Raw genomic sequence first — 15,241 nt, forward strand, 5'->3', positions numbered from 1 at the left:
TAAGATTCTAAATTTATTATTTTGTGATATAGAAGATTGATTATCTGGAAGGCGAGGTTGAGTAATCAACTTAAACTGGAACGTGGTGCACTGTAAGTATATACTGTACCCTTCACTGTTGATATTTTGTGATGTTTCGGTGAAAAATTTGTTGATGATTTTCTGATGAGAAATGAGTATTCTTGCATTGATACTTGATGAACTGATGATGATGCTTCCTTATTGGAAGTAAAGCTAAACCAATTGTTTAGCTGGCCGGGATCCCAACTTGATGAATTGATGAACTTATGGTGCTTGAATACTCATACTTATACTCATCTTGATGTGTGAAAATGTTTTGATGACTGATGAAATATTGATTTGGTTCACCAAGTTTTGTGAATAAACCTCAGTTGAAATGTACGTATATGCTTATTGAGCTTTATAAGCTCATCCCTTTTTATGTACTAACTTTACAGGGAAGAATTCTGAAGAAGGATTTTCAGGCAGGAGTAAAAATATGAGGAATTGAAGTACTAGACTTGGTGGGATTTGCAAGTAGAAGTTTAGTAGAAGTATTATGTAATCGAAAGAAATATTTGTGAACTTTTAGAAGAGTGATGTAAGACTCTGATGTAAGGTAAAATATACCTTTAAGTTATACTAAATTCGAGATTATGAAGATATAGTTCGGTATGTCTAGTAGAATGACGTCCCCGGGCTGGGTTGCTGAGGTCATCCTGGGTCGGGGGCGTCACATACAGAGCATGAAAATCCTCCAACAATGACGGAAGCTCCATCCAAAGAAGCTCCAACCATGAATGAAGCTCCAGTTGACAGTCCAATGAAAGATGGGATAAGGGTGAGGAGTAGACCTAAGGTGCTAGTTAGGGGAAGACCTAAGCTACAAGTAAGGAGGGCTGCACTACCTGGAGTGGTTATCAGAGAGCCTTCTGCAACTCCTACATCAGAGCCTACTAAAGGTACTCCAACTGAAAAGGGTAAGGAAAAAGTGGTGTACAAGGCACACACAGAAAGGCAAGAAAGGCCTTATTGGATGGTGAATAAAAGGGCCAAGACTGTAGGACTTCCAAGACATGGTAAAGATGCTGAAAATCATGGTAATCTTTCATCAGCTGAAAAGGAAGCCTTAAGGCTTGAAACGTTTAAACATGTTCTCATTGGAATTGGACTAGGAAAGTTGTTTATGCCAACTCCTGGATTTGATGGAGCAGCTCATCAGCCAAATGGTACTCCAAGTGAAGACAGCCTTCCAGTAGACAAAGGAGGAGTCTGCACTCAGGCTAGTCAAACTCCTGCAGCAAAAAAGGGCACTCCAGATGCTGAAGATGTTCAACCGTAGGAAGGTGAGGACCAAGGTGATGATTTTGAAACGGAGGAGGATGATTACTCAGAAAAGGAGCCATAGCCTACAAGGAGGAGCAACAGACTTTGGAAGAAGACAAAGTTCAAGTTTACCAATACACCGGATAATCCAGTTCACCTTTAAGACATTATGCTCTATCTTTTGTGTTGCAAGACTACTTTGATCGATCGATCTTTTTTATGTTCTATCTTTTGTGATGTTGTCTGCATCTTAGCTCTATCAAACATAATACTCTGTCATTAATCTTTTGTAGTGTTTTGACAGTGTAACTTAATGTTTACTAGAAACAATGACATGAGTCTTCAGTGATGAAATTTCAATGTCATTATCTTCTACATTGTACAACTATCATTTATGCAAAGATGTCTTCAGAACATGATCTTGAATTCATATATTGAAACATTACTGCCTTGCATATAGGTACTACATCACATGAATTTATCCATTACATTAACTGCAGCCAACCACTACTACCTTTATTCTTGCATACCATCAACAACATTGCAAATAAAGCAACAAAAACACAAATCATTAATTTCGAAATCATCACAGTCTTCTCCATGGCTCTGTTTTTGCCCTTCTTCTTAGCAACTTTTCCTTCCAGTATGCAATCCTTTCTTCAAGCAACTTGATCTTCTCTTCCAAAAAGATCCGCCTGTTGTTCAAGTGTGTTATGATATCCCCGTTTCTTCCGTCAACCTCTTGATTAAACCATTGAAAATACTCACATCTCAACTCCTATTTTTACAAAAAAAACATAATTATACCAACAAAAATGGACATAAGTTGAACAACGAGTGTAGAACAAGATGCTTACCGCCTTCTCGCTGCAAGTAAAAAATCTCCTCCCCGGATTTTTCAGTGACCAAGACGTATACATAGCTGCCCTCTTCCCACAATCGCAAATGTTTATCGAACCAATCGAACCCATCGAACCAGTAGAGCTACCAGCCATGGCACACCTCACACTACAAAGTACAAATACACAACTAGTTAGAAAGATAAAGTTCAAATATTGCCAAGAACCCTAGATATGCTTACAATGATGAGCAATATATATAAAGGAGAAGACATAACCGTTGTCTCTTCATCCACATCAGCAAGCAATCCACGTAAGTCTTTGACCGTTAAGATTTTTAAAAGACTTTAACGGCTAGAACAAAAGGTGTTAAATGGTGACTAATTCAAGACAAACTGGAAAGTGGTGACTTACGTGATACATTTAACTTGAACGAGTCACTAATTTGATATTTTCCCCCTAATTAATACATAACTACCGCACTTCGACAAAGTTTCCGTCTATCAATTTTTTAGTTTCGGCGACAAAACTCATTTTATTGATTATCAAATTATTTCAATCAACTAAACTCTTTGTCATCTTATTTTCAGAGTGATTGATTTAAACCAAAATCAAATCCATTTATATCGACTGAACTTCTAATTTTGTCATCTCGTTTTCAGATCGGAGTGATGATTTAAACCAAAAGCAAACCATTTGTATCGATATATTTCCAATTTGTCTCAGTTTTATTTATCGATTATTTACGGGTGCTTTCGCACCACTAAAGTATTAAACATTTAATAGGGTAAAGACTAAAGACTAAAGATTCTGTAGCTAGACATTTAATAAGGGTAAAGAGTTTGTAGCCAGGTGTTCAGCGCGTAAACACAAAGTGACCTCAGTTCATTTTACGAAAACTATTCATCTTCTGTCAAAATACTAGTAGCAACAAGCACAAGAGATTTCAAGGTTGGAGGAAAGATAATATATTTCAATATATTTTTTTATAAATAATTATATAGTAAACATACAGTGCCCCAGTTATAGCAGTTCAAATAAACGAATAACTACATGAATTCTCCTTCAAAATTTGAATCGAGTACACAAATAGAAACAGGTAAAAACCGTTTCCAAAACAAGAAAATGAAATATGGTCTTTGTGACCTTACTTCCAATAAGTATTTATCTACAATCAAAACACTAATTACAAGCAGCACAAGAGATCTTAAGAATTCCATGCAACCACTTAGAGATAGATTTTAACACCCTACATAGTTGAGTTCAATAGCTTGACTAGGCTGAGTTTTGTCCCAATAAACCAATAAATAAACTACTACAATGGGTTCATTTGTTACTAAAGGAAATGTGATATTGGCTGCTCTGTTTTTTATTTTGTTCTATCATATAAATAAGCAGTAAAATTATATACCAAGCGCAATATGGATTAACCGGAAAGGGTTTAATGTAGAAGACCACATCCTAGAGGCTGCTCAAGTCTCTCCCATTCAAGTACAAGAAGTGTTTTTCCGATGAAAAGGTTGAAGTTGTGGGAACTGGGGTAAATCCAGTATACTTCCTCTCTTTCTTTGCTAAACAAATATCAACAAGATACTTTAGTAGCTCATGTTTTTCAACGTAAGGTTGAGCCGCATATTCCTCAAATGGCATCCACTGCAAAAACAAAACAATCATCATATATCATAGTTCAGTAGTGACCACAGGTAATGTCAGTGCAATGACAACGGTAATATTGTCCAGTAAAGTTTCTGATTACTTATAAATTACACTCTTAGTTATTCTTTCAAGTCCTAAATTATACAATTACTGATATATTTCTGCATCTTCTGTAAAGAATTTATAATAAACACTTCTCTATCTTCTCAGAGCCTAAACAGGCTGCATCTGTATAACTTGTCAGATAGCAAAATAGTAACATGACAGACGAAACCCAAGGGTTGGTACTAAACTTGCATACTTTTAATGAAACTGATCGCGCAACTGCTATCAAAACTTAACCAGAACTTTTATAACTCCAGTTAAAAATTTATATGTTTTTTATATGAACATTTTGTGATAGAATTTGTGCACTTGATAGATATATTCTGATATTTTGAAAAGAAGTGCTTCATCAAAGATACTTGTTATGTTTAATAATCTTTTACTCTGAATCTTAGATATTAGTAAGAAATATTATTCATATATACACATAACAGTTGACTAAATATATTCCAATTGTTCATCGCTTAAGTTTGCTCTTGTATGATCGTTGCCAAAAAAACAAGTATAGGGTCTTAAAAGAAGACCCCACACTAAAGTTAGATGACAAAACTTCTAATAATTAAAAAATATAACAGTAGGAAATCTTGGAATTTACTCAACAGAAAAGTACATATCTATATTGGTATACATGATCTATTTTTTACACCTCGGTCTTGGGAAGATGTTGGCAAAAATTGTAGGAGCTATGAGTTGACTATACTGGATTACGGAATCATGTATCGGCCTCCATTAACCTTAACAATTTCTAATATAAACCTATTATTAAACACGTCATCTACCACGACTTCGATACAGCACAACAAACGGTGGCTCTAACAATATGTGATGTAGGACAGTTAATTATTATATTAATGAAGAGAAGTTGGGATATTGAACAGCATAACAATCAATACCCCAAGGTTCAGATAACTACCAGCAACCCTCCGAGTAGAAGCTACAGTTGAGCAATTTTAGAAAATTGTCTTATTTGTTCTTGCCACTTTACACATAAAAGTGTGCAGTTAGTTGAGCTTATAATATGCGCATTTCAGTCTCAAGTTTTTGACCCTTTAGTTTCACGTAGATTCTCCTCCTAAAATACTATTAATAAACTTGTTCTTCCATTGGTGTAATATATCATTAGTTTGGACTTTGACCACTCTGTAGTCTGTAGTAGTAATTATAGTTTACACCTTTATATCATCTATTAGTTTGTGAGGTACTGCCCATAATCATGGCATATTTGCTAGAAATTAAAATTATGGTGGATAAGAGCTTAATTTGTGTACTGACAGAAAGAAAGATATTTATCCAAATAATTTTTATTTGCCCATTAGGAAACATTTGTGAGAAAATTAACCACCTGAAAGAGTCACATAAAGAATGCAACAAAAAACAGAAAAGAAAAAATGTCAGTTGATTAAGTTCTCAAAATTTCCAAAAAACATATATATGTATTAAACATCTATCTAATAGATGGTCACCTCAGCTGCCTCAATCTCCAAGTCCTGCTTTTGGATGTCAAAGGAAAGTGGTTCCAACATACAGACAAAGAACAGATCTGATTTCTGAAAAAATGCCTTGTGGCTTTGCCTGCAAAACAGCAAGTATATATTAAGTCACAAAAGTAGGACCTATGAGGTAAATACATTAAGGAGGTGTATTGGATTGAGATTTTCAAACATTTTTTTTTATTCATGAAATCCGAGGGTATTCAATTGGAATTGTTTGAAATCCATTAAAATCTTCGGGTATTCAATTGAGATTTTAAATTATGCTACAAAATCTGGTGATATTCAATTAGGATTTTAAATTATATTTTAAAATCCGATGGTATTCAATTGGGATTGTTTAAAATCCATTAAAATCTGATGGTATTCAAATGCTGATGGATTTTTTTGGATTTCATAAAATGATGGATTTTGTGGGATTCTTCAGTGTATTTTAAGTTTTTTGAAATCCCACCAATAACCATCGGATTCTGAAGCATTGTGCTTAAATCCTATCAACTCTGCGAGATTTTGTCAAGAATCCGCACAAAATCAAAATCACATACAATCTGTTAAAATCCATACATTAACAAACATCCATTAAAATCTCAATCGAATACACCCCCATAAATCTTATAGTTGGGAGACAAACTGATGAACATAATCTGCTTCTAACAAATCTGTTAGACTTAATTAGGCTAATATTGTGTGATATGATAGACTGGTATGAGGGGATTGTGTAGGTTGATTTACAGGCAGATATGGTGGGATATACTTGCTAATATGGTGGGATACACCAATGGATTTGTAGCGCTGATTAGCTCTTTTGTACCTATAAATAGAAGAGCTTGTCTGTATAACGATTCATTGAGAAATAAAGCATTATCTTAGATATTTTGTCATGGTATCAGAGCCAATCTAATCTTGTACTATTTTCTTGTCTTGCTTCAAATTCGTAGTGTTCTCTTGTACTTGTCTTCTCTGAAAGTCATCTTATATTTCTTCTTTCTTTTCAAATCATGTAATTGAACGATCTAATCACTTTCCTATTCGACTTAATGGAAAGAACTATTCTTCTTGGACTTTCCAATTTAAGATTCTTGTCAAAGGGAAAAGAATTGGGTCATATTGATGGAACAATTCCTTCACGACACCAAAGAAACAGAGCAACTTGCAAAATGGCACGTGAAGGATGCTCAGATTATGACGTGAAATCTTGGAAGTATAGAACCCTCTTTGCTTCTCAATCTCAATCCTTATAAGATTGCCAAAGATATGGGAGACTAATTGAAGAAAGTGTGCAACCAAAGCAATGCAGCCCGACGTTTTCAATTAGAACTCGAGTTGGGGCATCTCAGTCAAAGGAGTATTACAATCTAAGAGTTTCATTCTTCTTTTGAGAATTTACGGGGTGACAGATATTGTGTACGAGATTGTGCCTTCTGAAGGACTAGTTGTTGTCCAAAGTGTACATGAAACAAGAAAACGTGACCAATTTTTAATGAAATCAAGAGGAGATTTTCAACCAGTCACGTCCAACCTTATGAACAGGAATCCAGTTCCTCAAATGGATATGTGCATAGTAGAGCTACTTCATGACGAACAACGGCTTGTGACACAACATGAATATATGGGTTGCACTCCAGAAGGAAAGAAAAGACCTTAAAAAAGGACACTAATGTAATACATCATTTTTCATTAAAAAATGATTGTTAAGAGTATATTATATTATCAAACACTAACTAAACTTAATATATCAAACCTAACATCCAAGATCATCCAATTTATTAATATGAAATATTATAAAATCCAAAACAGAATCCAAAATAGAAACATATATATACATTTTGCAAGAAGAATTTTACATATAATGATGTTTTTTTAAATCCATATTTATTGTTAAACATATTAGATATTATTATTATTATTCATAATGAAATGTTAATTAGTTTAAAAGTAGACTTTAATTCAAATTTTAGATCAGATTTTATATTTTTTATATTCGATTCTATAGTGTTATTTTATGTTCTTTCAAGGATGTTCTTCTTTGAGCAGTGGGCTACATGGGGCACTAGTACAATAACTCATACCTGAATGCAAGTATCTCTTTGAATTCTGTAATAATCTGAAAAAAGAAGAATTACCAGTCAGATAAGACTTGAGCCAATTGTTGAGTAAAAAAAAAAGGAATCACACAACTTAAACTTACCCCAGTCTCTTCTTTTACTTCCCTGACAGCTGCATCACATATATCCTCACCCTACAGAGTTTATCTCTATAAAGGTGCTGGAAGTCTTAACTGATATTTTCACTTTTCTTTTTCTTAAAAATAATTAATGGTTATAAACTACCAGATGAAAGTACCTGCTCCACGACCCCTGTGGGAAACTTCCAGATACCAGTCCCACGGAATTTTCCACTCTTTTCTTGAACTACAAGCACCTACAAGTTAATAAAAAAATTACAAATATATTAGTCAAACATGCATTCTAAACATAAGGATAGGTGCTTCTGTTCCTAGAAGTAATATATGAACATTTTTTTTTCCCTCAGATGATGTGCATCTCTCCCAGAATATTGAACCAGGAGGAAATACATGAGAATTTAAAAGTTAAAACTAGTAATATGTGTGCAGCTACACACACTCCTGGATATTAAACTTTTACTCCATATAAAAGTTGCTAACAGTTTTTGTTTAACAAATTATCAAATAGAATATACATATGTAATACAAGCTAAACATTCTTTTTCACAATATATCAGTTAGTATAAAAATATGCCATCAAGCATGACATGGTATTAGATATTAAAGAATTAGTCAAAGCTGCATATAATATTAAGAAAAAAATTATATCTTCAAATGTAGGAAAATATATGAAAGCGAATAATAATATTTGAAAATTTATCATCAACTCAAGTCCACTAAATTATGAGTGTATATATATGCAATATACTTCTGAAGTGGAAAAAATTCAGAAATAATAATTTTAAAATGTACTGATGATGAATTTGTTAATGCATGATAGTGAGGATTTAAAGCTATAAGTTCTTTTTGTTTGGTTTAAGAAATTATACATGAAGGATTTTATGAAGAGAGTATGTGCTTGTACCCACAAATATGAATATGTAGAAGTCGGTTATTACTCATAATAGCAACAAAATATACAAGAGGAACACCTGCTAGTTTTATACTCCCTCCGTCCCAATTTATTTGCCTTGTTTGACTTTTTATGGTCAAATTGACCAAATTTTGACTGAAACTTACATATATAAAATAATTAGAAAAATTATGAAAAATCTATTACTAGAATCTACATCTATTCTACTTTATAATGTATTTTTTCGATTTTCAAGATAATGTAAAAATAATTATAATTACCAGTCAAAGTTTGGTCAATTTGACCAAAAAAAGGCAAACAAGACAGATAAATTGGGACGGAGAGAGTAGCTTCTAATTATAAGATTTGAAATATAAAGAGGGATAAAGAAAGGCTTAAACTTCTTGCTCCCTTTTTTGGTTGTTCTTAAGACCATACAAATTATAAGAATTATGTTGAGCGTAAATAAAATTCGAAGGAATACCTGTCCTTCTTTATTCAACACAAAAGCACCAATGCCCACTCTGTGAGTAGCATTTGCAGGCAGTGTACTATTAGTTTCAGGAATCCAGTGTACAAGCATCAAGTACTTTGGCTCCGCATGGTGATAATAAAATCCTTCCTGAAAGTGAAATGAAGATGACAGTAAAGACTAAAGAATAATAGGCCAAAGCAAAAGTCATCAGAAGCAAAGATAACATTCAAGATAACTAAAGTACAGTAGACCACCTCAGTAGAAGGTAGAGACTAGAGAGCTATCTATGTATTAAGAATACTAAAATGGATCCCATATAGATTTGTAAAAGTCCCACACTCCCACTTCCCTAAATTGATTAGAGATATTGCCACAGCGAATGTAATGATAGAATCTTCAAAACTCAACCTTTTAATATCTGTACAAGAATTTCACCTATATCTAATAGATGCATGATTGTAAAGTTTTGGCAATACATAGGACTACTACTTAGAGAAGCATCCGACTCGGTCAATACCAAAACATCATCATGCTAGAATATAGGAAAGAAAATTAGATTAGAACATGAGACAAGCTTCTTGATTGTGTATATAAAGAAAAGTAAAAGAAGCAAAATTTCACCTTGACAGCAGCTTCAACAAGATTCACACATTCAATAGGGATCTCAAGCCAAACACCTTTCTTCCCCTGATAAGATGATTCATATAACACAAGGAATAAGATAGGAGGGAGAGAGAGAGAGAGAGAGAGAGGGAGAGATGGAGAGAGGGAGAGATGGAGAGATGGAGAGGGAGAGATGGAGAGGGAGAGAGGAGAGGGAGAGAGAGAGAGAGAGAGAGAGAGAGAGAGAGAGAGAGAGAGAGAGAGAGAGAGAGAGAGAGAGAGAGAACCTGTAGTTTCCATTGAGCCATGGAAGCTCTAAGCAAGGAAGCGAACACATTAGATTCCATTTGGTTTGTAAATCGAACAATAACACCTCCAAAATCATCTTCCTTACCAGTTAACAGTGAACAAGTAGTCATCGCACGGGAATAATGTTTAATTTTATCGCCAAACTTGTTTACACCTCCTGCAAATTACAATAATACTGATAATAATAATCCAATTTCATAACCAAATTGAAATAAAACAGAACGAGTAGATACCCGGAAGTGCAATGGCGATGCGAGGAGGGCTCGAACAGCAGATAGTTCTGGTTAGAGTACGTGTTGCGATACACAAGACAAAATTATTGGGTCTGGCCAATGACCACCTCACCATCATCATCGTTATTTTCTCTTTAATTTAATGCTCTTACATTTCATTTGCCCCTCCGCTCACTCTTATTTTATTCCTTTTTAATCAACCAATTACTATACGTCTATACCTAACCAATTTTTTTTTAATCGTAAACAAAGGTTAACCGCACTTAAGCGACAGACTCTGATACACAGACATAACCACACATTTTGCCTCTTTTGGGAGTCGAACTTGTGACCAAAAGGATATAAGTCCCCTCTTTTAACCAGCTGAACCAACCCTTGCAGGCCCTAACCACTTTTTTTTATTATTAATCCCTTTATTTTTTTAATATATACAGACTTTTGACTTTTTGACGTGCAATTTTAAGTGTTTTGATTGGATAGTTAAAAATATTATTTTTGAAATTTTTTTCTGAAAAAGAATATGTAATCATAATATTAATTTATAAAAATAATAATTTTACTACCCGGTCAACCCATTTAAATATACGTGCCCAAGTCAAAAGTGTCATATAAAAAAAAGAGGGCGTAATTCTATATTAGTGATACTATTACTAATACTAAGAATGTAATTTAATATTTCTATAAAATATAGTACCCTAATTTATGTTTTCTTTTTTTTTCTTTTAAATACAATTTTGACATTTGTTTTTATACAAAAAAAAATAATCTCAGATATAAGTTACAAAATTATGTTTTATAAGAGTCTTATGATATGTGTCGAGCACTAAAAAGAAACCGTAAAGAAATAAAATGACGGAGAGAGTAGTAATCTGTTCCAACAATCTTTACGCTTTCCTTTTTCATATGTCCGGTAAATATTTATAATACAAAAATTAATTATGTTCTTCACTATATTTACTTTATACATTATATATCAACAGGCTTACCACTATTTTGAACTTTTTCTTATATTTCACTCATACTTTACTTATATTTTATTCGTGCCCAACTCAAATATAAACATTTGGGTGGGACGGAGGAAGTATTTTTTTTTATACATAAAAATTTATTTTGTTTATTATATTTTTATCTAAATTATGATTATATGACTTTCCATGTTAGAATTAAAATCAGTAATACTAATCATACAGTTAAAACATTAAATATATGTGTCAAAAATCAAAAAAAATTAAAAAAAATAAATAGGGAAACTACACTGATATTTAATTTTAATGTTCTATATTTTCTATATTTATTTAATAATTTTTTTTGAATTTTTGTTCATAACTGTTATCATGTGTATATATTATTATATTTAATTATATCATATATTTTTTTAATAACTTAAATATTAAATTATTTTAAAAATTGTTGGGTAGAAATCTTTTTTCTCTCTCATAAGAGTCAGGTTCGCTCCATCTTCCCCTCATATCCTTGTCCACCTCTTCTACCCATCTCTCTTTTCCATCCGCGCAACACCTTTTCCCTTCTTTTAATTTTATATGAATAATCTTTTTGTTTGTTTCTTCTTCACTAAAATTGAGTTTTATTCCACAAATGAGTTTTTTTCGTTGTCTTTTGTATGGGTTATTATTTGTGTTTTTGAGTGTCTCAATCTCACTTTGAGCGATTTGTCTAACTTTGAGCCATTTGTCTTACTTTATGCGATGCGTTTGTATTTGAGATCTCGCATCAACAACACTTTCGGCAGAGTTATAACCGGTGTCCGGCAGTTAGATAGTTAGGGTGCGTTTGGAAGGGTAGTGAAAATCATATGTGTTCATTTCTCACAAAATATATATGTTCATAACATGAAGCCTCCAAACTCATGAGTCCTCTGAACATTGCAAATTACTGTGAGGGTGAATTGTGAGGGAGATGCAGGTTGGATTGCTCAAGAAACCATTATTTTCATTTTTAATTTTCAGAATATTTATATTTATTTAGTTAAGCAATCTAGAAACAAAGCGGCGAATTATTTAGCTTGTTTATTTATTTTTTAACATGGTTGCATGATCAGATGGGGTTTGTCCCGATTGGATCTCTTTTAGGGGCCGTTTGGTTCGACTTAAGGGAAACGGAATGGAATTCAAAAAGGGAAACGAAGAGAAAGGAAATGAATGATACTGAATTGTATTACCTGTTTGGTTTTGATCCGGAAACGGAATGAAAAATTATATGATTATTTCTAAATTTGATTTTTAAACATTAAATAATATCAAAAAAATCAAACAAATATTTACAATTATAATTTGATATATTTTATTATGTAAAAGTTTCATTATTTTTTTTAAATACCTTGATTTATAAATTATATAAAAATTATATTTAATATATAAAAACTATGTTAAAACTTATTTTTGATTTTCAAAAATATTTTACATATTACTTTTAATGCTAATGATTTCTGAAATAAATTATAAATGAAAATAAAATAAGAATGAGGAAAGGGAAAATAAATACCTAGTTGAAGATAAGTAATGGATCAGGAGGGATTTTGGCTAAAACTAAAACCAAAAAAAGGGAAAGAGAATGACACTTTTCACAAAACAAATGACAACAAAGGGAATGAAACATATTGTTTCCCTTTCCCTTTGTAAGTTACCCCTAACCAAACGGCCCCTTAGAGTATTAATGAAATCCGCTCTAAATTTTGAAGAAAAAAAACACAAATATTACTCCCTCCATCTCTGAATACTTTTCATCTTTGCCTTTGTCACCTTTGCCAACACACACACTTTGATCATTAATATATTTAATTTCGTATTAGTATTAAATATAAAAATATCACTGTATTAAAATAGTCATGAATACGAATTCAACAAGATCACTCCGACTTTATTTAGTCTAACAGATTAGACTTAAATTAGTAATTTGTCTCATGTCAGGAATAGTCCTGACATATCAAACAGAAAAAGCAAAAAGAAACGAATGGAGCATATAAAATTATTACAATGTTTTAAATATAAAATTATTATAATATTTTAACCGCACATGAGTTGTATATTTAATTTGTTTATTTTATATAAAACAAACACACACATATATATTGTACCATGTATTATATTATTAGTTATTAGTTATTAGTATTATCAAATTCGATACTCAACCTATCAAATTGTAAGTTATGTATGTTAACATGAAATTTCCCATATATTATAAGGGAAAATAGATTTTTTTACCACTCAACTTATAGTGTTTTTAGAAACTTGCCACCCAACTATATTTTGTTTCTTTTTACTCATTAATGTTAGATTTGGATCTTTTTTTAGCCACCAACTTAGGTTCGGATTTGATAACCAGTATTATGATAATTTTATTTGTCACTAAACTTATTGCTTCTTTAGAAATTAACCACTCAACTATAATTCTTTTTATTTTACTCACTAATGTTAGGCTCATTTATTTTTTTTGTCACTGAAGTTAGGTTTGAATTTGATTATTAGCATTACATTAATTCTGTCTAGCATTATTAAAATACAGTGGTAGTCTGTAATAATATTTTGATGATTTAGTATATGTATGTATCTTTATATATAGTACTTTTTATGTCTCCAACGCCGTTTACCTTGGATGATAAAAATTTTACACGCATTTTATGGCTTTTAAAAGACTACTTTCATAAATAATTTTACTTTTGTCTTCCGAATAAAAGTTCAGCGTTTGAATTTTTACACACAAAAAAAATCACAAAAATAAGATAAAGTTATAATGAGAGGGACGGAGGGAGTAATAATAATAAAATGATGCATTATAGAGGGCAATCATCGAAAATTAAGTTAACCTCTCAATTTATTTATCTTGAAAATTGTAATAAGATAAAGTTATTAAAATTTATGAAGATAAATTTGAGAGAGATTTTAGACTGAGCTAGTCGATTGAAACTTTAATAGTGAAAGATGATGCATCATATCACTCAATTACACTTTATCTTATCAGGGAGGGTGAATTGTTTGAATTTATTGATTTCATATTCATGATTTATTGAATTTGTAGAATTTTAATTACGATTTTTTTTAGTTTTAATTTTTCATCGGCTCATTTTATATTATTATTGTTATATATAAAGATAGGGTGAGGTTCAAATCAGAACCTATACTAGAATTAGAACTTAGGACCGTAGACATCTGTCAGATTTATTTAGAATATATGGCTATGATCTAAAGGGCATTTATATTAAATCATTTAATATCTTCTCTCATTAAAGCACACATTATGTTTTACATTATATTAGGTAATAAATTATATATCATATCTCACTATTTCAGGAAATATATCACACATGATATAATTATAGTATACCATTGCAGTATATATCTAAGTAATAGATAAAATAATCAACTCAATTAATAAATATACTATAGTATACCATTGCAGTATATTTAAGTTACAGATAAAATAATGAATTCACTAATTATTTCATTTTGGCTTATATCATATTTCTGAATTAAATATATTATTTTATCTATTACTTACCTATACTGCAATGGTATATATAATAGCTATGTTATTTTTGTATTAGTTCAACAATAGTGTAAGAGTATAATTTATGATATACTGCAATAGTATTATTTTATTTTAATGAATATATGCCATAAAAAATATATTTCTTATATATTTTTAAATATATAAAAAATGATATATTGAATATATTGGTATATTGTAATTTATATGTTCCTAAATAATAGTATGATATAATTAAAAACACATAGGAAATAATCTATTTACAAAATAGAGTATACTGCAGCAATATATAATGATTAAAATTAAAACTAAAACTAGTTATGGTAAGTAAGTCATTTTATTTAAAGTGATTAGTTAATGGTCATAAATATGTACATATTTAATGCATATAATACTTCATAATTAAATGTAATTTCAATCTCAACCATATAATATACTTAGATCTAATGGTCCTCAGCGAGTTCTAAGTTCTAACAATAACTTGGTTCTATCTCGAACCTGACCCTATAAAGATATAAAGATATAAACACACGACACATCATCAAAATATTACATACTATCACTATGTATAAATAATGCTGCAAAGATTATCATAATGCTAGTAATCAAATCCGAAACTAAGTTG

At 31.4% G+C, this 15,241-nt stretch overlaps 1 protein-coding gene across 1 annotated transcript; it reads right to left on the reverse strand.

Moving 5' to 3' along the window:
- Positions 1–3,285: 3,285 nt before the first annotated feature.
- On the reverse strand, positions 3,286–10,273 carry LOC108200105 (nudix hydrolase 2). The gene is made up of 9 exons (XM_017368175.2): positions 10,114–10,273; positions 9,859–10,037; positions 9,590–9,655; positions 8,978–9,115; positions 7,760–7,837; positions 7,605–7,655; positions 7,486–7,520; positions 5,390–5,498; positions 3,286–3,818 (listed from the first exon to the last, which is right to left on the reverse strand). Exons 1-9 carry the CDS (start codon positions 10,232–10,234, stop codon positions 3,627–3,629), a joined length of 969 nt encoding a protein of 322 aa, XP_017223664.1. The 5' UTR covers positions 10,235–10,273; the 3' UTR covers positions 3,286–3,626.
- Positions 10,274–15,241: the final 4,968 nt, after the last annotated feature.

Source organism: Daucus carota, chromosome 8, assembly GCF_001625215.2.
Source record: "Daucus carota subsp. sativus chromosome 8, DH1 v3.0, whole genome shotgun sequence".
Classification (NCBI taxonomy): Eukaryota; Viridiplantae; Streptophyta; class Magnoliopsida; order Apiales; family Apiaceae; genus Daucus; species Daucus carota.

What these genes read in the sequence shown, in the direction of transcription:
- LOC108200105 (XM_017368175.2), bottom strand. Translation starts at nt 10,234, where the DNA reads ATGATGATGGTGAGGTGGTCATTGGCCAGACCCAATAATTTTGTCTTG. An exon ending in TGGCTCAATGGAAACTACAG is followed by an intron (nt 9,656 to 9,858) that starts GTTCTCTCTCTC and finishes TCATCTTATCAG; the next exon opens with GGGAAGAAAGGTGTTTGGCT. An exon ending in TTGTTGAAGCTGCTGTCAAG is followed by an intron (nt 9,116 to 9,589) that starts GTGAAATTTTGC and finishes TTTCACTTTCAG; the next exon opens with GAAGGATTTTATTATCACCA.